At 41.1% G+C, this 25,059-nt stretch overlaps 1 protein-coding gene across 2 annotated transcripts; it reads right to left on the bottom strand.

Moving 5' to 3' along the window:
* LOC119647451 lies at nt 1-25,059 on the bottom strand. Of its 2 annotated transcripts, none has more exons than XM_038048380.1 (6): nt 24,675-25,059; nt 24,027-24,617; nt 3,792-3,897; nt 3,586-3,730; nt 3,403-3,528; nt 1-3,344 (listed from the first exon to the last, which is right to left on the bottom strand). In XM_038048380.1, exons 2-6 carry the CDS (start codon nt 24,225-24,227, stop codon nt 1,124-1,126), a joined length of 2,799 nt encoding a protein of 932 aa, XP_037904308.1. In that variant the 5' UTR covers nt 24,228-24,617; nt 24,675-25,059; the 3' UTR covers nt 1-1,123. The 2 variants fall into 2 exon arrangements, with proteins under 2 accessions (XP_037904308.1, XP_037904307.1); XM_038048379.1 differs by lacking the exons at nt 24,027-24,617; nt 24,675-25,059 and adding exons at nt 16,546-16,651; nt 23,698-24,007.

Below are 25,059 nucleotides of genomic sequence, written 5' to 3' on the forward strand. Positions count from 1 at the left end.
TGTTATTAAAAACATTTATGGAAAAATTTTACATAAAAATACTCAGTTGCAGATGATGCGTATGCAAACTAAGTTGCAGTAACTGCTAATTTATATAGGACAGACAAAACGACTCATTATGACGTTTCAAGAGTACCCAAAACAAGGATATGGTGAAAGACGACAGTCCAATACGGTTAGATCAGCAGTGACAGGTAGGTAGGTAGGTATCAGTGCCCGCTCTGAGGAGCCCAATTAGCGCTTTGGTTCGCCGTTATGATGCCACAAACTCCTAAGACCGTGTCTGTTGCTATGGAAGCAGGGAGGCAAAGTCCAGCCGGCTCGGATCTTCAGAGTCAGCCCGTAAAATTCATGAAAGAAAGCAGCTCTCCCACCCTGCAGCCCACGTTTCCCGGCCAATAATTTATTAGCTAAAGCACTGACGAATGGACTGCGAAGCTCCCGAAATACGTGTATATGAGCAAATAAAACAAATTGTAGGAGGGGAAAAAGTTACGTTTTTTATCATGAAGATATTAAAAGATTATTATTGGCAATGAATCCTGGGTTCAGCCTTTACAGTCGAACCTTCTGAAACACGACCGAAGAAAAACCACGGAACAATGCTGATTGTTTTTTTTTTTAAATATGAAGGCATTGTGCATCACAAATATGAACCGAGGGACCAGACTATTAATAAGGAATATTACATCGAAATTATAAAACAATTGGGTTCCCTTCCCTATTACTTTTAGTTAGTTCCAAATTTGAAAAAAAATACCGCTCAAAAGACACAGGTTCGATGGTAAATTCCAAAAACTCAATTTCAGGACTGCTTTAGGAAGTGGATACACCACCAGCCCGATGAGGTAGAATAATGCTAGCACGCTACGAGATATGCATGTTGGATACTTTTTGGACAGACCCCGTACTTTTGAATATTAAATAATTTTTAATTGGAGGTAAGCTTATCTTGTTTGTTGACTTGAAGGTTCTTTTCTATGTAGACCAAGGCACCATTTATGACGAATTATGCCTTCTGCTTCACACCAAAAAGCACACTATCTGAATAATACTAAATTGTGTGCATCCGAAGTTGAAAACATACAGCAAGAATTCCGGTATTCAGTTGCAACCTAAACAATCAAGCAACACCCCCGGCTCCGGAGCACCGAATCAAATTGATGCTTCTTCTGGTCAGCACATTTTTCAAAGCCTCTAACGTTTTTAAGCAAATCACAACGCAACAACCGTTTGCAACACCCTCCATGGGACTTTTGCACGTACACGCACCGCCACTTCGTTTTGTTGTTGATTTCGCTGAACTATTGCTAACTGCAGGACCGCAACTTCGATGTACATGAGGTTCCCTCTCTCTTTTAGGTGGTTCAGCTGGAGTTTTACAGCAAGGAGACTCTGTTGAGGATACTATGTTTTCTAACAAAGCGGCCACGTCATCGATTTTTCGTTCGGCTGAGCTTTTCGGAGGAATTTCTGCTTCCGAATTGCAACAGGTGACTTCCTCTATTTGACCGCAACATACAGGCGATGATACCCGCTCTTGCGTGGGCATATTACAAGAACAAGAGCTTGTGACTTTCTTTGGTGTTGGAGATGCCCTCTTTTTACAGCACGAAGAAGAAGTTGATCGTTGCACTTTCCGTGGAGGGACTTTGAATGGTTGATTCTTCTGTTGTTGGATTTTAGACTTTGTGCATGGATTACTTTGATTGCAGCCACCCACACAACCCATTTCCTTGTCGCACTTGCAATTCGTACATCGACATATGTCTGCTTCTGCTGTAATATCTTTTAATGTTTTAGGAGAATTTTGTTGTCCAGAAACAGCACTCGAGCTTCTCGCGGGTGTGCTTACATTCGGAACGATTTGCTTTTCAGCAAGGGGAGTGGGGCCTCTTGCAGTTGGTGTTTCGCTCTGTCCATTTTGTACAGTGTGTTGACAGTTTTTATGGGCATTATCGATTGTCAGAAGCAATTCATTCAGCAATGACTCTGTTTCTATGTCCTGTGATCCTGCGGTATATCCGGTTCCCTCGTTCAATAAATCATCAATGTTTGCATCGTCGTTGTTGAATACTTCATTCGTGCTAACTCCTTGCAAAATTGACTGCGAAGATGATGGACTGGACCCTAAGGAAGCAAATATATCGTAGTAACTTTGTCTAAATTCATTCTCAATTGATTCATTAGTTGTTTCTTGTACCGGGAAATTTTGAGTAACGTCTACATTTGCTGGAACGGGGTTAGGAGAAATATAGTCATTTTCAGGAGTGCCCGTATTCGCTTGTAAATTGACAAATGTTGTGATTTCAGTTGGAAGTGCAACACAGGCGGGGGTCACTGGAGCAGTGGGAATCAACGGCTTTGAAGCCAACACTGCTACATCGAACCATGGTGTTGGAATTTCAACTTCTGATGCCATAGCCAGTTGTAGTGCTTGCGAAGTTTCTGGCAATTGCGTTTGTCGTTCAACTATCATTGGCTCCAAAGGCATGATCGGAGGGTTGTAAGTCGCAGTGGGCGGCAGATGATTGGTTAATGGGTTTTCTACACATTCCGCGGATTGTTGCCCGTTGTTTACATTCATAATATTTGCGGCCGTGGCAGTTATGTTGCTAATATTGAGGTAGTTTACATTCTCTGCGTTGATGGCATTTAGAATCAAATTAGAAGGCACATTTGCAGCTTGATCAACGGAGGGAAGATTTGCCTGGAACGTGTGTGTTGTTTCGCTCAATTGAGTTTCAACGATCATTGGTTGTAAATTCATCGAAGTTTCGTAAGCAATATTATCTTCTGATTGAACAAAATCCATTGGTTCTTGCTTCATGTTAGTAACTTTTAGAGCTTCTGTTGTGGGCGATATCTCACTAGGATTCATAAAGCTTTCATCTGCCAAATGACTGTTTATGAAACTTTCTGTTCCTGTAATGTTATTCAAGCCTGCAAACGCGGACTTTCCATCCTCTTGTTTTATGATAACGGCAGAGTCGTTGTTTTCCGAAAAAATCAAGCTGCTAACGTCGATTTTTTCTGAGGATAGTTGGTCACTTTTGTATGAATCTTCTGTTTCTGTACTAATATCATCCGCTTTTAAATCTTTCGTATCATTGCTATTTTCACTTTCGCTTTGAGAGAAGCTTCCTTGGGCCGATTGTTTGTTCTTTCTGCTTGATTGTTTGAAGTGTGTTTTCGTGTGTGATTTTAAACTATGCGACGTGCTGAAAGCTTTAAGACAGCTGTTTTCCTGACACGGATAAGGACGTTCACCGGTATGAGTCCTTGTATGAGTTTTTAGATGATGTGATGCTGTAAATGCTTTTCCACAACCATCTTGGCGACACCTAAAGGTTAAACGTGATAAGACAAAAATTCTGGTAGAAAATATCTTCCTGATCTTACTTATAAGGACGCTCTTGAGTGTGGGTGCGCGTGTGCTTTTTCAAGTCGCTGAGGGTTGTGAAGAATTTTTGGCATTCACTGCAATTGAACGTTTCCCCATTATGGAGTCTCAAATGAGCACGCAATCTACAAAATGAGATTGTTAGATTAGCAATCAACTTTCAGTAGATATAAGATAAATACCTGTATCGCGTATTAAAAGCCTTTCCACATACGGCGCACTCATAGGGTTTCACTTTCGTATGTACCCGAATGTGTATTTTCAAACTGTAGGACGTTAGAAATGCTTTGCCACACCCGTCCTCCGTGCACTTAAATCGATATTCACCTGGAATATATTAAGTATTGTTTACGTCACCTGAATTCACTGATCAAACAAATTGTACTACCTCTGTGTGTCTTCAGATGCGTTCGCAGGTTCCCAATGGTACTGTAACTTCGTGTGCAATTTTCGTAATTGCATCTGTACCGCGCCAGTATCTGCGGCTCTCCACCCTATTGAAATTGTTTCGTGAACTATTGAGTTAATAATGCACACTTTTGGAATTGAAGCAATTCACTCTCATCAAAGTTACTCTAAATTTCACAAGTTTATGTTAAATTGCACACACTCATGCTCGCATCTCACAACGCCTACAAAAGTTTTTTTTGGTTTGCTGTGAATATGTTTGCTAGTGAAAATGTACAGATCAACAAATATTCCCGCGTCACATCTGTTAATCACGATGTTATCCCTCAATTAAAGGATATCGGGATACTTCGGCAGCCTCTTCTCGATGTTATTCTCTTTAAACCATCCTTATTCAAATATATTATTTGGTTTCTACACCAAGGACACGTTCGCAACTGATTTTATTATTCACTGCAGCTATTTATGGTTTGCAGTTGAATGTAATCTTATCAGTTCGAATTTGGACAGAATGTCTTTGTGAATTATCTGAGTCTAGATTTGATATGATTGTCTATTGATATTTCTTCATTGAGGAAGCTAAATTCATGTGTTTTTAAACATTTTTAGCGAGTTATTTTAATGTACTTAAATTGGTGTTAAGCCTGCTAATTGGCTACTAAACGATTTGTTTATTCTGTCGTAGTGTTGCGGCTAACTATGGAACCGAAATGGAATGGCAATTTATACCTAATTATCCTTCCATTAAATAGTATGATAAGTACAATGACACCTTAAACAAGCATCTTACTAAGTGCCTTGGGCTTTTCTAGCGGGCCCACCAGAGCTGCCTCGGAAATAACGAGAAATGGCAAAAATTCTTTTATGTAATGGCATAGGTGAACTTCACCTGACCAAAAGAGAAAGAAGAGTATGCTTAGTATTAGTACGCGGTAAAGCGGTGGAATTTGCAAGTCCTCTCCAGAAGGGGACACATCAACATCTGCAGTCTACAAGGAACTTGATGATTTAGAGCCAAGGGTTTCGAAGTAGGCCATTAACGCAGCAAAACAATACACTTTTCTACTTTGGAAGCTCACAAATTCAAAGTGGCGCGAAGACAGGACACCTAAAAGCCAGAAAGACGATTTCTGGCAAATCTTTGATATATAAATGTACAACATAGCTGTCGACGAGTATGTTTGCGACCTCAATGGTCATATCAAGGAATCCACAAAGGTAACGGCATCGGAATGAGGAATTCGACATCGCAAAAAATAAGATGAAGTGATCTTACTAACTCTTCACACACCACCTGAAAAACGTTATCATTGATTTGGTCACAAATATATTTGGTCCCTGTTACAATCGAAGTCGGAACGAAGCAATGCTGAATTCTCAAAGAATGAAGGCACGCGCATACACCTATGACGAATTCTATCGAGTGGAGAAGCGACTTTACAGACAGGAAAAAGAAGCCTGGGTGAACCAACAAGTCTGTGAACTCGAGAAATACAGGGTGTTACTCCACCAAATGTGGAAGTTTTGCCAACAAGTCAGCAGGATGAAGCCTTATGTTATACACGTCGATGCTCATTCTGTCCAGACAAAGAGGAACATTTGATTTTCGACCGTATGGATATATTGAAGCGATGAGTTGAGTTCCTTGATGAACTGTTCAACAACCAAAATGTCGATGAGTTAGAGGTCCAGTGAACTGAAGACGGCGGACAAATGCTATTATCATCAAGTGTGAAAGAAACAGTCCGTGCAATCGGTCGGCTTAAAAATCATGGATGGAATTGCAGCCGAACTGATTATATGGAGATGACCAACTACACCAAGTGGTTCATCAACTGATGCTCAAAGTTCAGGACAGCGAGTCAATACTTGATGGCTGGCAACGAGGGATTATCTGGCCTATACACAAAAAGGGGATATCATGCAGTGCACTAATTATAGAGACCATCTATTAGATATTCTCTGCCTCTTCTTGTTAGGCGGGATAGTCCCCATTCACTCAGAATGTCCTGGAAACGTTTCCCTGGAAAAACTGATCTGTGGTACGGATGTGAATGTGAGAGGCACCATCTTCTTCAACTCCACCCAACTACTCGCCTATGCTGACGATATTAACATTAATGGAAACCACAATCCGAAATTTACAAAATGCATTCATCCAGAACGAGCAGGCGGCGCGAGATTTTAGCCTGCTCATTAATGAGGGCAAAGCGAAGTACATGGTAGCAAAGTCAGCACTAGAAACCAAAGAAACAACAGCATCGAGGATTTGGATTCTTAGCAAGAAAAATTGCGAACTACTAGCCGCGTTCGTGAGAAGAATCCTTTGAACAATTTTTGGCCCCTGTACTCTGCGATCGAAACCGACCAAGCCAAAAAACAAACAACTTTTGAAAGTATTGGGCACATGCCAAATAAAAGAGGGATCCCTGCACTAAACAAAATAAGCGAATTGCTTCACAAAGTAGCGCAGCTCACCATGAAGTAAATCGTGTGTTCAGGACAACTCATTCCCAAACAAAAAATTTTATTTTCCGGCTCAATAGGTTGCAGTTGGTGAGCCACTAATTTCGTATTGATGGTAATGATCCGGTCCAGAAAATCTTTGAAGACAATATCTATGGTAAAAAAAGAAGACGTGGCAAGCCCGGTTACGACGCCAGGGTTTACAATGACGGTATCCAAATGAAGGCTCGCAAGAAATAATACCTGTATCACAAATTCCTCGATAAACGAACGTTGGCGTGATAAACTCATAAAAATGTTCAAACTATCTTTCGATTTAGCTATTATCTCGTACCAGGGAAATTTTAGAGCGTATCCTTGACATAGACATTCACAATTCTTTGAAACCTTAGTGAACCAAGTTTATTTATTTATTTGATTCAAATGTACAGTAAACAGAGAATCTTCAAACAAACCAAATTATGAAGGCAAAGAACAAAGTTGCAAGCGGTTATATCCACATAACATTCTTGACCCGGGAACGTAAAAGCAGGACAAGAGCTCCGCAGAAGGCATCTTGAAAACGTTAGCGGTGCGTATGCCATCTAAAAAGTCTCGGAAATGAATCTTGGAGATCAAACAACTGTTGATTAACGAAAGGCATTGTTTATAAAGGACGCATGCATTAGTTAGAGATCTGCGGTGTTGAAGAGACGACATATTGAGAAACGTAAGAGAGAGAATATAAGTCAAAAAGGAAAGATTCTGTTAAGGGATTCAATTCCATGATATTCGCAATAATGGTAAGGACATCATGCTACTGAGCATACTCGAGAGTATTGCGGACGAAGGAGTTATGCAGAATGACTGATGAATGTATAGCTCTTAACTGCGGGGTAGGGAGTAGAACTAGTTCTATCGATGGACCTGTTTAGAAAAAGCTCGATTCTTCGTAGATCCCCACGCTTACGAGCAGAAACGGAAACAGTGGAGAGTATAGCCTATCTACCTGAGCGACGTAAAATGCAGTGATCAATTGGGGCTGCCTTTATCGAACTGGGTAACAAAATCATGGAGCTTTGCGGATTTATCAAGGAACCCTCGAATGTTCATCAGAATATAAAAGCCCTAATAATTCGCATTAGGTTTCAAACACAAGTCCCACGATGAAAAAATGACGCCCATTCAAAACACGAGAGAGGAGCGGTTGAAGGATACAACAGAGCAGCAAACCCCCGAGGGAGAGAAGGGCTCAACTCCCAAAAAAGTGGGGCAAGTAAGGAGGATGACTGAAACTACCAGGGAAAATCACGTAGGCGCATTTCCCGGGAAAAGGAGTGGACCCCCACATCTTTTTTCTTCAGCCTTTGTCCCCTTCACAAGCGGGGTCGGCTCGTCGTGATCGGCTTCGCCATTTGGCTCTATCGAATGCCTGATCTGGGTGCAATCTCGAGGCTTTCAAATCCCCATCTAGTGTATCAAGCCACCGTTGCCTTTTCGTCGTTTACCATCGACTTCGATGTTCAGACCAATCTTGGCAAGTGAATTCTGGTTGGCACGAATTGCGTGACCATACTCTCGCAACTTTTCTACGATCGGTGCAACCCCATAACGATCATGGATATCCTCATTTCGGATATGATCTAAACGTGTGACGCAACTAGTCCAACGTAGCATCTTCGTCTCCATTACCGCAAGACGCCGTTCATTGTCTTTTATAGTCGGCCAACACTCAGAACCATAGAGAGCGACTGGACGGACGACATTGTGGTCAATTTTAAATTTGAGACGTTCTTTGATGTGGACCCCCACATAGAGGATATAAAAGCCTGGAGAAGATGGCGTGCGTATGACCAATCGAAACAATGCAGGAAATATGGAGCGGAGAACCATATCAACAAAGACCATGGCGCTAGCCGAAATTGTACACTGTGCATAGGTAGGGAGGGTTTGGACCATTTGCACATTGTAAGCAACAGTAGCTGCACGGATACAGGAAAAGATTCAACGCAAATCGAAAATTATATTGATACAAAACAAACTAAAATTGACAAATGGCACATGATTGAAATCACGGTTGTAGCATTTGGATCAAGGATAAAATGGGTCAAGTAGCGCTGTCGACTTGCATTGAATACGCCTTCCAAGGAATAATGGAGCACCCAGAGGTAGGATTCATCAGAGTGAAAATGGAAGGAATCCACCTATACAGCTGCTATGCTCGCCAGCGTTACACTTGCCAATTATAAGCAAATGTTGAGTTCTGGCATGGGACGCCAGAATACGTGGGCTGAAAGTCATAGCAGGAGATTTTAATACGTAGGCTCTTGAAACGGGCAGTCGGACAACGAATGTAAGAGGTCGTGTTCTGCTTGAAGCCTTCATGGAGCTAGACGTGGTACTCGAAAATCTTCGGACTTAACGCTTTCAGCGGAAAGACCTAAGATCTACAATTGACCCGACATATGTGAGAGCGGCTTTAGTCAGAGCAGTTGGTTGGCAAGTTATTGAGGACTATATCCGCAACAACCACCAATTAATTTGCATGGATTTCAATGGCGAATCGAACTCTTAAAAATGCCAGGTAGGTTGCATGGGTGGACGCTGAAATTTTTCGAATAGGTCACGATCTCTGGAGCACTCGAGCCCGACATATCCCTGAATGGTATGGCCATAGAAAAAAGTTTCGCAGACTAATGGGTGGTGGATGCATGCGATGATACTATACCCAGAGGGCGACTGCTCCTTACTAAGCAACCGAAATACTGGTCGAACAATGAATTCACAAATTTTTGAGACGCAGCGATACAGCACAGGCAACTGTAGGACCGCTTAAAAGACGCGAATCACAAAAGAAACTGGTTCAAACAGTTGTGCGAAGATGCGTGGGTGAAAAAAGTTATTGCCAATCTCTCCACCAACATAGCGGAAGGCAGACGTAGTCCAGGTAAACGAATGCGAGTTCCCTCGATTTACTGAGGTGGAGCTCCGGGAATACGTTGGAGGATCAGTGACAAAAGGACGCAAGTTTAGATAGCATCCTAATAGAACTTTGAAACTGACAGTGAATACGAGGCCCAATCTTTTCACTTACACTTTGGTGGCGTGCCCTGCCCAGTGGAAAAGCAAAAGTTTTAGTTGTTTCCCAAACCGATCTTCAGATGGCGAACCAGCATCATATCGGTCGACTTACCTGTTGGATACAATCAGAAAGATGATGCAGTCATCTACAACTGATTATTACCCATCGTCAAAAGCGGCAAAGGCTTGCCGGAACGCCAGCATGGGCAGGTAACTTCCGTTTACCGGCTGATGGTAGTAATGGCGGTGGCGGACATGATCTCAGTCAACATTCTAGCGAAAAAAGGAGTGTTTTGTATCATGCAAAACCTATAGAGTAGCACACAGAACAGGGAGATATGGCGTGGTCACATTCGCATAGTCTCTGACAATGCAGATAGCATGAGTCTTCGAAGAGCATTAGGGAGTGACTTGACTCACTGCTACCATGCGGTATCAGCACCGTTTCATACCGGAGGATGCAAAGCATATGATGTTTCACTGCCGAAGGTTTGCGATGTGAAGAAGAAACTTGAACCAAGCGCTGGGAAGGAGCGCAAACCCGGATAATATAGTTGCAGACCCACAACTGTAAAAATTCAAAATGAGCTACTGGAGAAAGTAAGGAGGGCAGTTCAAAGTAATACCTAAATGATAGTCCCGCAGAGCTAGGGCTGGAGAGACCGACGGAGGTTTTTGTTGGAAGAGAATCCCATACGCGCTTGCTGTAGCTCAGATGCTCGCGTGGCTGATCTGTACTTCTTCTTGCCGTGAATACTATTACACAAAACAATCAATGTGTAGTGCCCTGCACACTGTGGTAAGCAAATGATCCAAACAAGCCGACCTCACAACGAAACAGGGCAAGAATAAAATCAATGGTTACAGTTATAGTTTTGAAACCCAAATTTTGAGGCGTTGTGTTCCAGGGCAGTTCATTTCTAGGAGGTTACCCTGATTGCGACATAGGTGTTCTTTTCTAACTGAGTCGATGTTCAACATCCTACAATACAAACCTCTCTGCTCCCAGATAGTTTTGAACAGAAGCATTCTGTTGTGAAAGCCTGGTGTTGTAACCATTGAACCTTTTGGGAACAATTAAGCATCATTTCGGTATTTACAAATTTTATTGACAAAGGATTAAGAAAATATTTCTATTTGGAAATCAGATTTTTTTATAACGAAAGATTTTAGAGAATGCCCGTTGTTTTTGACTTATAGCTTTTCATTGGAGGGATAGCAATATACAAGAATACATATAAAGGTATAGCAAGTAAAAGCAAATAATTTCCTATTCCCATGGTTTATTAAATATGTTTGCTACCCTCCCCTCTTTCGGGTAATGAGTTTCATTACCACTGCTCAAAACGTGTTTAATGGTATCTATTATACTTGTATGTCTGTGGGTGATAACGCATATAGTTAGCACGATAGCATATTGAGCACAGTACATCCAATCTCCTACAGGCGCTTACGACAATGGTTATCAGTTTGATCCAGAAGGTAGCAGTATATACGATACTATCGACGGTTGAGGGGCCACACAATGCATACTTTAATATACCAATTAAACCTTGAAAATTACCAATGAGCGAGTATATATCCAATGAGAAATTAGTGATGGAAGATTATTTCGACCAATTTGATAATACTCTGATTTTTTTTTTAATTCTTAACGATGAAGATATTGCGTTTTAACAATTGAAAATCACGTACAAAATATTTATCACTCATCACAATCCTCCCTTCACGTGCTGAAGTAAAAATTGTTTCTGTTTTTCTCTGAACCGAAAATAAAGTGTTGAAGTAGAAATAAAATTTTGATTTCATACTAAATATCTCTTGATTTTGCAGGTACTTTATTTCAGAAATTAGATGTCTTATTTCTGAATTAAGGGGGAGTCGCGCTGAAAAAGGACATATCTGGCTTCCGGTATACTGTTTCTAAGAGATAAACGTTGGAAAAAGGATGGCCCGAAATAGAGGCACTTCAGCAGAAGTCTGTATATCAATCAAGTAATTTGAAGAGGGCCCGCATGATTTGCAAAGTTTGATGAAAGTTCCTACATAGAGTCCAATTTTACCAATTTCATGAATATTTCCAAAATTATGCAGCCCATAAACATCGATTGGTAATAAACACCGTACCGAGGGGCATAAAGAGCAATTCAGGCTTTAAAAAGTTCGTTCTTTACCGAGAACTATTCAGGATATCCCGTTGATGATGTTAGAAATTTTAATGATGGGTTGCACCACTTGGTATAGGAAAATTCTTCCATGAAACAGCCACTCTGTTTTTTACCGTTACAGAGTTGTAGCGTTTTTCGTGAATAGTGTCAAAAAACTTCCCCTAATCAACAAAATCGCAATTTTCAACTCCCCCATTTATTCAATCCCATATTTGATAACATTTTCGCAAATTACATAAAGTTTTGTATAAATGGATATTTTGATAACAGCAAAGATCATCGTCAAACTTGAAGAAGATTTGAAAATCGATTTTGCATCCAAATTTCAAAACGCTATATTATAAACGTTTGAAGATACAAACCAACAATGTTGGCAAAAGTTGCCCGGTTATGTTAGCTTTCAAATGACATATAAAAATGATGGGCTTATTTATGGGACATTTACGAATATTACGCAGTAAATGGGAGAAAGTATGGTGTTATAGTTGTAGAAAAAACTTAAAGGGGTCTGCCAAAGATTTCCAAAATGTGATAGACACTATATACAGCAACCATTTTTTTCAAATTTTTCGATAGACACGGACTCGTGGTAGACAATGGTTCCAACGTCAAATAAGACAATAAACATGAAACTCCGCCTTTTTGTCTCCGTAACGTTAAGATTAAGATCAATTTCACAAATTTCTTGGCACCGGCGCATTCGCATGCCCTGTTGCTCATCAATATTTTCAGGACCAATTTCATGAACACCTTTTCCATGTTCAAATTTTCGGTTGTAAAAGAATAAACGACTTTTTTCATTTCCTATCAGTCATGACTCCAGGAATGATTCGGAAAGTGAAGGCAAGAATTGAGGAAATTCACGTCAAAGTGGCGGGAAAATGATTGCCAAGATGAACATATCAGCACGAAGAGTGCAATGTATCTCACAAAAGTAGCTCAGATTCAAAACTTTCAAATTACAAAAAACCCACAATCTCACAAATCAACCTTTACGGTCGTAGACCAGAGACATTTGAAAAAGATTGAGCTTTGTCTGACAAAACGCGTTCTCAAGAAAAAATGAATGACAAATCGGGAAACCGGAAGCTAGACGCTTCAGGTATGAAAGGTTTTGTGTATATCTTTTATAAAGGGATTTCAGTGTCCATTTGCCCCATTAGTATGTAGCACGTAATATATGCATATATTATGTGAAAATATCCACTTTCAAGTGATATTGACATTCAAAGTCTTGAATTTGCAAAGAAGCGACAACTTTGACCTATTATAATTTTAGTAGTAATAGTGCGACTTTCACTAAATTTGGTAGGATCATGTTCTACGCTGTAGCCTATATTGCTGCAAAATTGTGATTCTAGGATGAACTTAAGGGGGGTTTTCCAGTCAATTGCTAAAAATTATAGTAATGTACTATTATTAACCTTATTTGAACAGGTGGCGGTATGAAGGATATTTCAAAGCCAAGGCACCATATAGTGGCACCCTCCTGATTTTTTTCAGATTTTTCGGTTGGATAGTTTCTGAGAATGGGTCCGTTAAAGAAATGATCACTTTCAGTCCCCCGCACTCCCCACCTTTCCAACAAATGTCAGCATCGAAAACTAGTAACCGAGACCTTTAATTTGATATGTGGGGTATTTGATAAAAAAAATTTACACCCCCCTTTTGCATAGATGGGGACTCCCCTTAAATTCGACGTAAAAGGATGTAACTCACTATATGCGTGAGGGTTCACAGTTAATACCTTTCTACCAAATTTCTACCACGATCCGAATAGTAGTTCGAAATGTGGCGGGTGTATCAAAACCACTTTGTGTCTCTGTTGTTGATCATCTGGGAAGTCTAATAGCAAAAATTATCGCTTCATGCACCACGGTTTCAGATTGAATCTGAATAAAACTGAGTTTTTGACGACCGATCCCATGGAACGGACACAATCACTGTCAGCGGCAACGACCTACCCAGAACTGAGCGATTTAAACATCCCGGGTCAATGCTAACAGCCAATGGAGAACTGCATTATGAAATAGCTTCACGCATTAACGCAACCTGGATAAAGTGGAGCTCCACAACTGGGGTTCTTTGTGATCGACGTATCAACGAACGTCTTAAATCTTAAATTTACCGCAATGTCGTCCGTCCTGTCGCTTTCTGTGGTTTTGAATGTTGGCCGACTATAAAAGACAATGATCAGCGTCTTGCGGTAATGGAGACGAAGGTGTTGCGTTGGACTAGTGACGTAACACGTTTTGATCACATCCAAAATGAGGATATCTACGATCAATATGGAGATGCAATGATCGTTGAAAAACTGCGAGAGAGGCGTCTTCGATGGTATGGTCACATAATTCGCGCTAACAGGAATCCACTCGCCAAGATTGGTCTGAACATCGAAGTCGATGGTAAGCGACCAAAAGGACGGCCGAAACAACGGTTGCCTCATACGCTGGATGGAGATTTAAAAACCTCGCGCTTGTACCCAGATTAGGCATTTGATAGAACAAAATGGCAAAACCGATCACGAGGAGCCGACCCCGGTTGTGAACGGGACAAAGGTTGAAGAAAAAAACGAAGAAACTACAATGAGGAACATGATATCCCATTATATTTTTACATGGTGCTTAAGCTGGGGCCTTATTCGTCCAATAATACAAAGATTTCCAATGCAGAAAATCTTGCTCCTAAGCCTTAAACATTTCCTAGAAACCTAGAGAAAGAATGCACAGGAAGCCGAAATGAAACCAGATTGGATTTTGTAATGACATGCTGAGATTGGTGATCTTGAGGGACCGGAGGGAAAGGGAAGAACTATTCCAAAAACCTAACAATTTGGCGAAATTTACCGTGAAGGGCAGCGCGCAAATATTGAAGTTTCCCCGAATTATTCCGTCGGCACGCATTTTTTTGCCTATTTATTTATTAAATTTAACGGACAACAAACAGCAAACTCCAATTACTTATTGTCCTCAGGAGGAGAAAGCAAAAATCTTATCCTACGCTTAAAGCTACTTAAAGTAGAGAAGTTAAAGGGACCAAGCTGTTGTGTGTTGTAATTTCGGCAAAGTCTAGAAATCAGGGAATAGAAGTAGACTTCGAGCTTTGCGAAAGGCACGTTGATAATGTATGCGCTACGTGTGTTATAAGACGCAGGACGGCAGGTGATGTCGTTAGCGGCAGAGCAGTCCATCAGACCCGAGGAAAGTTTAAAAAATGTGCATAGATCCAGATAGGATCTACCCTGTTGTAGGAAGAGAAGGTTCAGAAAGCGGAGGCGGGTGGGATAGTCCACACGAGCGAAGCTTTTCTAAAGAAAAGTGAACGGATGAATTTACGTTGCACATTTTCAAGGACAAGACAATAACAGTTACGGGAGGGTGACCAGATCACGGAGCAGTATTCGAGGGTATTCCTCACGAGGGAATTGAAGAAAGCTAAGGAGGATTGGATGGAAGCAAAATCACAGGAGGAGCGAAGTATAAAACCTGACAATTTTGCTGCTCGATTGGTGACTTCGAGGCAATGGGTGTCAAAGCGGAGCTTATTGCCGAAAGTAACTCCGAGGTCTTGAGTGGAATTTAAGCAGGATAAGGAATGTCTGTTAAAATAGTAGGAGAGAGAAATGGGTGAGGATTTTAAGGAGTAGCACATAGAGTGACACTTTCTGACGTTTAGGGTTAAACCATTAGTCGAGTACCAACGAACCAAAGTTTGTTTATTTGCTAGGAGGGAGGGGGGCTCCTTTGAACATTTCAGTTCGTCGCGTGTCATTTTACAAACCTGCACGTGCTCTTAAACCGATGCGTGGGTCCGCATTGCGACCTAAAACACGACCGTGCATGTGCAGCCTTGAAGCTCCGAGTGGTGCGAACTCCAATTAAATTCCACGACCAATCACATCCTCAATCAATGCTTCTCCTGCACCAGGAGTTCATGAGGCGCGGCCTTTGGGGTCGCCACCCCGTCTTGGCATCTTCAAGCCATTATATTGGAGGAGTCTTTACAGTTTATAGTCGAGAAAAAGTTTAATTTTAATACACTAGTTGGATGGAGTTATTATTCCCACAACTACTGACAGAAGAAAGTCAATGTACTGCACTTGATTCGTATTACTAACCGTGGGATTATACTTCAACTTGTATATGAAGTTATAATCACTTTCTGCTAATATTTCGACGTCCTCTCGATCTCAATATCCTAGCCTTTCAATTGTTACGCATGAACTTTGTCAATTGATTGTAGTTATCTTGACACCGCTGCTTGTATTCTGTCGTAGATATCCAATAAAATTGTCCAATCACGCAGAGAACTTTGTTGATTAATTTTTGTATACAAGCAAAATTATCGCATCTGCTAGAATTTATTTGAAGAAAAAAAAGTGGTAGATGTGTACCAACTTCATTTGAAGTTAAAATTAGATGATTTGAAATAAAAGATAAAAAGAAGGAAGACGCTGGTACAATCCACAGAGTGAATGACGAAATAACGTTATTGAAAGCAAAGCTTCCTGGCGCTATTCAAAAGAAGAGATGACATCAAATGTTCATCAAAATTTCTTATTTCATGAATTTCTAATCTAGACCAATAAATTGGACACATCTAATGACCTAGAAAACAAAATGCTAGAATCCAGCTCTTGATTTATATTGAAAAGCCATCCACATACGAGTAACTGCCAAATATTCAAATAGGAAGCAAAAACTCTTACATTTTCTAATAGACATTATTACCCTTTTTAGCATATTTACAGCACTTTTTGCTTGGCAATAAGCGTCTCAAGCCTCGGCAGAATCTAATGAACTTATTCTAGCAAATAGACTTAAACTAGGTTGAAATAAATTACAGATTCAATAATGCAATAAATCTATGCAAATACGTAGAGTTAATCAAGCGGCCAAGACAGAGCGATCTTGCAGCAAAATTCTATTCTTCTATTAATAGCGAAGAAAAATACATGAATCAAAATTTAGTTGCATTTATAAATGGAATCACAGTAAATTAATACAAATTGACAAAAATAAGATAAACAAACGGGAGTACCTCAACTGAGACGGTAGCATGTGAAGGTTCGCCTTCACTTTTTTGTAAGGCATCTGGTCGGATACATAGGGAAATCTCATCGGGCGTTTTCTTTAATTCGATGTAACTAGAAAAATTGTTTGTTGGAATCGTTTATGAATTATTTGAATAAAATATGTTCTTTTAGTGATACTGTTGTTTAGTTTGCGTTCGATCGGAGAATTCTAATTTTGCGCACTCTAAGCAGAAGCTGCTTAAATATGAAGCTATCATTCAGAGAAAAGGAAGTATTTGCCAACTATATCTAGGAGATTTGTAGGATATACTATAGAAGTGGACAATTGCAACGCAATAATTCCACATCTATTTTTTTAGCGAGAAAAGGAATATAGTACAATGTATAGTATTTATATAAAAGATAAAAACGTTTTTTCGAAGTTGACTTATACACGATTTCCATTAATTATGACTCCCACCTTCGAGTGCATACCATAAAATGTAGAGCTGATACTCTCTTATTCTATAAATAGGACACCTAGTAGCGCACAAATGATTAATATAAGTTTCCACAGAGTCAAGAAAGTTGCAGGAGGAAATTTCGACTAAATCTTGTATCAATATTGACGTTTTATCAACAATGCAACATGATATGGGGCTTTGTTAGCTTCGAATTCAATATAATTCTGGGTCTAGATCAGTTTTCGAAACGTCTTTGATAAATAGACGGGGACTAAGTGCCAAACTTTACTTTTCATGGCATGTTTTATATGGGTGGAGAAACATCACAGAAATATAGAAAAAACTTAACAAGACAGTTAATACCGACGACGAAGCAGATTGGGGACGAATGATAACGCATACAACATACCAGGAGAGATTGATCATCAAGTTGTTCTTGACAAATAACCTGATGACATTAAGGCGAGAAAACAAGGACGGACAAGAACGTCAGCTGCCGGGAGCCAGCGAAGTACCGGAAGTCCCTTGGAGTCCTGTTCAAGAACCAGTATCAGGCCGTCCATATTCTAAACAAAACTGCAAAGAATAAAGAGGATGGCACTGTTGACAACCGGGACTGAAAAGAAGTCGTTAAATACTAGGCGATTGTTAAGTAAGTACAGACTTCAAACGAAACCGATCTCAAAATGAGAGCGATTAGAGCATAAGGCCGTCATTTGGATCGTCGGGGTTCAAATCTCACTGGTAACAGTGGAATTTGTATCATGATTTGAAGTCGTATTCCAGTCGCCGCAGTTGTGAATGAGTACCTGAGTTAAATCAGAGTAATAATCTGACCACATTGCCTCCTATAGCGTCTTGTAATCCTGTAGGGTACCATTACGGTCTTGAATGAAGTGTTCTAACATACTTCAAGGCCCTGATCCAATTGGATTGTTGCGCCAACGATTATTATTGTTAAAAGAGCCAGAGCAGAGTTTGCACGGGCTCGGAAGCCAAGCAATTTTTGAAAAATAGCAGTAACGGCTGGCCGACGGAGCATGCAAGCCAGGCCAGGAGTCACATAGCGTGATAATGGCGAATGGTAACGGCCCTGGCGGCAAACTGGCGTCAGACATGTAAGTAGACCAACATTGAGGTCAGGTTGTTAAAAAGCGTCTCTTGAACGTCAAGGAGTAAAGGGAGATATGTCCCCTGTTTTCATTTCTGCCCGTGGGTATCACATAATGCTATCTCGTTTTCTGAATTTGTACGCCACAGCCTGGAGAGGCGTGAAAAGTTCTTGATTATCCCCTATGAAGAGATTCCCACGACACCCATAGCTGGTTGCCGTAGATCCGCATGGAAAAAAGAAGCTCATTATCAAGACCCCTGGATCGCCATGGACGACTGGGTTGTGATCATAGAGGAGGCACTGTAAGAGCCAAACTATAAAGTAACACAGGATGACAATTTGGACCCAGTCGTCGCCGCTAACGAGTAGGAAATGAAGATCGTCGATCTGACGGAAACTGACGGTCTCCCTGGGGTAACATCGACACGTTCCAGCACTCAGCACTGAATGTATGCATCCCTGGTTTGTCTTACTCTAACGTACAGTTCTATTGTGAAGTGGCCGATGTTGAGCAAAAAATATGACACAACCAAGCTTAATATGATTCAAAGAACCGCATGCGCAGGTGCTACTGGAGCTCTACAGTCCTGCCGGATTGATGCTCTCAATGTGCCATTACGCCTTCTTTCACTAGGCCTACATTTGACGTGTTGTCACATTCCGGATGCCGGGCAGTAAACAAACTACCTCTTGAATTCTAGGAATTTTCAATAGAATACGCCCGGCTTTCCAGCCGGGAAATACCGACGAAGTATTGCGAGATTATGTCACCATATCCCTTATGGATGGATCAAAGATGGTTTGTGAAGTTGAGAGGGAGTATTCTCGGATATGAGGAGCGTAGCCGAGTCGCATGGGCTTCCATAATGTGCCGAGAGTGAAAGCATGTCGATTCCTGGGACATGATCCAAGCCTCAAGCATAATATTGTCATTCTGACCAAGCGGCAATTAAGGCTTTGTACTCAGCAGCAACATTCTCCACGCTGGTGGGGCAATGCAGAGACATAATGAACAGTCTGGGCGACACGCTCAAAATCACCCTCCTCTTATTTCCCGATCATGGGAACATAAAGGGGAATGAGCGAGCCGACAGACTAACCAGACGAGACTCTACTCTTCAAAATTCCTCGGTGGGCGCAGCTGGTGACTGTCCTATCTTTCGTAAATCCCACGGGCTGGCTCTGAAGATCTGAGCCGACTAGAATCTGCTCCCGCTGTTGTCACCACAATAGTCACGGCCTTAGGAATTTATAGCACCAAAATGGCACACCACAGCGCCAATTAGGCTCCTCGAAGCGGTCACTGATACCTACTACTACTACTACTACCTACTACTGATACTACTGGGATACTCTGTTAGAATGTAATATTAGATTCCACGGTACGACTACGGAAGAATATATCCACACAACAAAATTCCATCATGGGAAAGTTCAATATTGAGCTAGTTATACTTGCTTCTACTTATGCTCCGAAAAATGTACTACGCTGAACCCGTTGAACATATATAAGATAAAGAATACCTAAGAGGTTGTCGAAAGAACAAGCGCAAGGTGGTTGTCCACCAAGAAGACCACGGATGTAATAGGAAAGCTTGATTAATGAATATACTCGAAGTGATGCATCAAAGACGTCTGGAGTCAAATTGGCTTGTAGCGTCATCGAAGAGCTATTTATGGCGTCAAATCAAAACAAAGTTGGTGGCGACCCTTATCAGGAAAAACAATATTGTTAACATGAAATCTCGCACATTGAATTGTCGAATGATAATCAATGTCAAGGTGAACACAAAAGGCCTAGACAACGGTTAGCACATTATTAACAACCCATCTAATCGCACTGTTTTTGTCGCTAGACTCTGTTCAGAGGTTCACAGAGAAGCAGCTCTAGAAACATTTTAAAGATAATATTAGATTCCACTATAGCCAAAAAATATTAGATCTCAAAATAAATTGCTCCGCAGTGCTACTCTCCACACAACATTTAACGATAACTTCACATAAAAAAGGGATACTAATGGAAACGATTTTAATATATGTGGGAATCACATCATACTGCCGCGGCGCCCTTTCAGATTCCTACCCCTATCAATGAAAAAAACCTTTTCCCATTGTTCTCCATTTGAAGAATATTTACTCGAGACTTCTTTGTATTGCCAAATGCCCAAGTGGTGTTTTAACACGATTTTGAAGCATTCAATGAGGAATCGTGATCGAATGGTATTTTTACCATAGCTCATAGCTTTCGTCTGCAACTCTGGTAGACATTCGCAAAGGCGATATGGAAGCTAGAGTGGTGCTCCCATCCGTAGCTCACGTCCGACCGGGACACAGGACCCACACGGTTTTATTGAATGTAGGGACGGAGGAGTGAGAGAAGAAGTATGATATATTTCTACCATACTCTTGAATCAACCCTGCCGTTGCTGGCAGTGAAGAATATTTCTGCTCTGTTATATATGTAGTTTGGCATAAACCCCTGTGCGGGGTTTAGCACGGCAACTACAAATTCCCCGACGACTGAGAAACGTGCACCCTCCCTCCACTGCACTTCACCACACCGTAAAGTAGTTCTAGGGTGATCTACTCGCCGGCCATCACAGGATAGTAAGTTTTATTGGAAGACGTAACTAGCAGTGGAACAATCATCTTGTCTCAATATGCAATTCATGCATTACCCCTTCCACCTCCTCATCAATAGGTCCATAGCAAAAAGATTTGAATTTGTATGGTGGAAGAAAAGAATTGCGCATGTTCGACCTTCTTCAATCACTTACACGTGCAGAATTTCGCGTATTTTTCTTCTGATGTAAGTGCCCTATATGTGATGCAGTGCATTGGTGCGCGAGCATGCGGCAATCATCTAAGCGCCATCAACACCCCGACACAACAATACATAAACCACAAGGGTCACACGCCAGTTAGCCTCGGAGGGCCTAGCGGGGAATAAATGCATGACATTCCGTGTCGCTAGAAATTCGATTTACTCCTCCTGAAGGTAGTTTTCTTGGTCTATAGGTATCTGTCTCGTACCTCAGCGAAGTTCTTCATTCGACATTGCGTCGGGCCAAAGTATACCGATGCTGCGACGGAAATAGTTGTTAAGGAAGATTTGGAGTTTCCGAGTGACAGTGGAGGAAGAGAACGTTGGTGCCGACCAGCCTCAACTTAATATGATGGTTGGGATAGTTTCATTTCAAAACTTCGGATAAAACAGCAAAGGCGGATTCAGGCTACCTACCTAACAGACTGAAAATCTTGCCATTTTTGTGTATTTTCGGTGCTTCTTCTGGTATAAAAAATAATTGCCTAGCGACGGAAAAGGTGTTTATAATTGTGAAAAACTTGGTCTTACTGATGTTTAGCTTCAATTTAATTCTGCTTGTCTCTTTTTCCAAATCCAATGCCATTTGTTTTACCAAGGTCCATGAGTGTAATATAATGGTCCAACACCAGATTCGCATCTACTACCAGTAGGATTTTTAGATTGCACGGTGCCGCAAGAGGGAGAGGAGTACTATCCAGAGCCCCACCATCTCACTTCGCTTAGACCCAGTATATCCAGCTTACATCGCCGGAATCTTGGAAGTTGGAGAAAGCGAGCAGACAAGAAGCAGTCAATACTGTTGTTGAGGAGAGTGTGCACATTCCAGAAGCTAATCATAAAGCAGTATACACCCGTGCACTGAAGAAGGGAACAAGTTGTTCCTGAAATATCGATATTTACTTAATAAAATAATCACTATTAGCGACGGAGACGATGTTACGTTTTAATTTCGTTAATCATAAAGCGTTTGTGTTAGCCTCGATAACAAGAAGATACGAACTTTGCAAATTGCTAGCCCATAAATTTATATCCCTTTACTTCGTTTTCAATTTCCTCACAGTTCTTTTATCCCGATGTATACAGCTTCACAACTGGAAGTAATTTGTTAAATTCTCTTCTGCCGATTCCATCTGTAATCCTAATATGCCACAGTATAGATTTTCCAACGCTTCTTCTTCATCCTAACCGAGTGGGAACCTTGGCTGAGATTCTTGGTGCATTTTATTTTCGCTTCTGGATAGGATGGTAAAAGGCACTTTTCAGATGTTAAGTACCGATTGTAGATTATCTGGTTGGCAAATACAGATTGCGCGATCCGTTAATATCTTGTCAAGCCCCTCTTTTGTCATCGAGACTGGAGGCCTTACTGAGACACTGGTCAATGTATGTTGGTGTTTTATATACTTTGTGCCCAATTCATTCGTTAACTTTTTTTTCCTGTATTAACAAATCCAGAAAGGCGATAAGGATGTTTGTTGCTATTTCCGTGATGAATTTATTGAATTTACACGGCTAAGAAATTTATTTAGTTCTTAGGGACCATAACTCCATACGGCAGGCGTGTGTTGCAGTCAACAGCGCAACCCAGCAGCTTCTTGGATGTATTTCCAACTGTTTTTGTTCTAATTTTCCCATGGAAAAATTCGCAATAGGCAATGCCGGAATAAAATTTCTTGACAAACTAATAGCTTAATGACTAATAAGGTCACAGGACTTTTGCGTTATTGATTTTGTATTCCGTTACTTAACCGAGGAGAGTTTCTAATATGGAAATAGAGTACCATGTGTTCACGATTCTCCCACGTGGTTGATTCTGTGGATTAGATTATCTACGAGGGTTGTGTTCGGACTGCCTACGATAGGAATGTGAGAAAATAGCGATTTAAACTCTTCTCTACCGCCATTACACTATCCTGAAGGTACGAAGTATAGCCGGCGTTTCGATATTTTCCCGAAATATAATACTGTACTATAAAAGCAGAATAAATTTCTCGCCAACCTGGAAGATAGACTACGACGTCTGCATCTATATAGGAGATGGTAGGATCCACCCGAAAATAGGTGACTGCATACACATTTCTGATTATATCCAGTATAATAATCTCCACCTACAGTCCTGGTACCACCTACAGATATAGAAACTCCTAGAATCAATCAATGGTCTACCTGCATCCCTTCTAAGTCATTTTACTGAACATATGGTCTAAATGCGAAAGACAACACGATTCTATTTTAAACTTCAACACTCATACGTTCATGACACATTTTGTTGGAAAGAAACATTACATGGTCCGCTAATGAGTACTATTCTCAATAATCAGTGAGATAATTGTAATAAATAGTGGCAAATACCTCTACCGCGATTAGTACAACCACTGCCTGTTATGATATTATTGCGAGAGTAAGGATAATCGGCGAAAAGCAAGCCAAAAATAGCCAAACTGAAAATCGCTCCAACATCTAGCATTGAGTTTTCTTCAAATATAAAAACATTTTATTAATTTCTATTAATAGCATGCGAGCACAAAACTAAGTGTAGAATGGGAAAAAACAAATGTTCTGAGTGGCAGTTCATGTACTGACTTTATGCACAATCAAAACACAGAATTAGAATAAATAGAGTTTGGTCATAAAAAGGGATAGCGATTAGAGAGCGCTTGGCTCGCAGCAAATGAAAAAGGAGTTCGGAATCAGGCGGCGCAATGCACAATTGAGAACTGTGGGTTAATTCTCTTATGTATGAGGGGGTGGAGAATCACACTTGATGAAATACCTGTACTGGTCGTCCGGAATCGGATCGAATTTCCCACTGAAATCGTCTGACAAAGTGTTACAGAAGGGCATGACCGGTTGCAGTGTAACGTAATTATTGTAAAACTCCTGGAAATTATCTTGTGGAGATGTTGCTGGTGGCGTTGTTTGTAATGATGGTAATGACGGTGATGATGATGATGATGAGGGTGGAGTTGATGTCGATGAGGGGTAGTGGAACGGAGACATGTCCGGCTCAATCACTCGCGCAAACGTGTAGTCGATCATCGGAGACGACGATGCACTTCCATTTGCACTTACATTCCCTATATAGCTCACAATTGCACTTACATTTGAACTGCTCGATGAATTGGTTAGCGCCAGGCCGGAATCACTTTCGGATGCAGTAGTCCCGACTACCTCACTGTCCGTTCCGCTGCAATTCGACGACTGCGATGGCGACAATATTGTACTTATCAGGGAAGTGATTCCATTTGCTTCATGTGCTCGTGCAAGTAATGGTTTGTTCAGAATTGAGTATTCCAGAGACATGGTAATTGTCGGGTTGCGAAAAATGTGAAATCGCTTCGCGGATTGGGTTCAATTGGAACGCGACTAGCGAACTTCCCGGATAAATTTTAACTTTTCGGTAAGATAAATTTTGGATGTGCCAATGTCACCGAAGTGGAAAAATAATACCGTCACGCATACACATCGGAATTTTCGACGTACAAATCAATCTCGGACACACCGACTGTGGCGGCGAGAGTCGAGCAAAAAACAGACACCCTCCAGCCGTGCGATTGCACCCCGTTTCCCATGTGATGAGAATGGAAGCAGCTCGAGAATCAGTTGTCTCTGCTTTACCGGAATACACTCTTTTCGCTGTTGGATGTGTTTCGGCGGACCAGTGAAGTTCTCTCAATCTAGCTCACAAAACCCCTACGAAATGGAAGATTTCAGCGTAGAAATGCTTGTTTATTTGTTATCTTATCTCACTTCGGTGCTCAGAGTCAGCATCTGAAGGGAATCCCACTGCGCATACTCCCACGACTCCGCCACTCACGAACAATGTAAGTGAGCCGAAAGACGTATCTGACGAATCTTCCTGGTGAATTAATGATGTGACCAAAAACGATTAAAGTCCGCTGTGCACGTAATAAATGCCGTTGCACTATATACACCTTTGCGTTGCACAGCCCCGAGGTTATGGTTAAGGGCACTGGATGCTAATGGAGTGGACGATGGGACCAAATTACACGATCAACTTGGGAAGCTCGAATAGGAGGCGTCGCGGTTATAGAAGGCATTCAGATATCTGTGTACTTTAGATAATTTCCGAGAATCTGACAGTAGTTCTACCCCACAATCATTTAGTCCATTG

The sequence above is a fragment of the Hermetia illucens genome, chromosome 2 (genome assembly GCF_905115235.1).
Source record: "Hermetia illucens chromosome 2, iHerIll2.2.curated.20191125, whole genome shotgun sequence".
Taxonomy (NCBI): domain Eukaryota; kingdom Metazoa; phylum Arthropoda; class Insecta; order Diptera; family Stratiomyidae; genus Hermetia; species Hermetia illucens.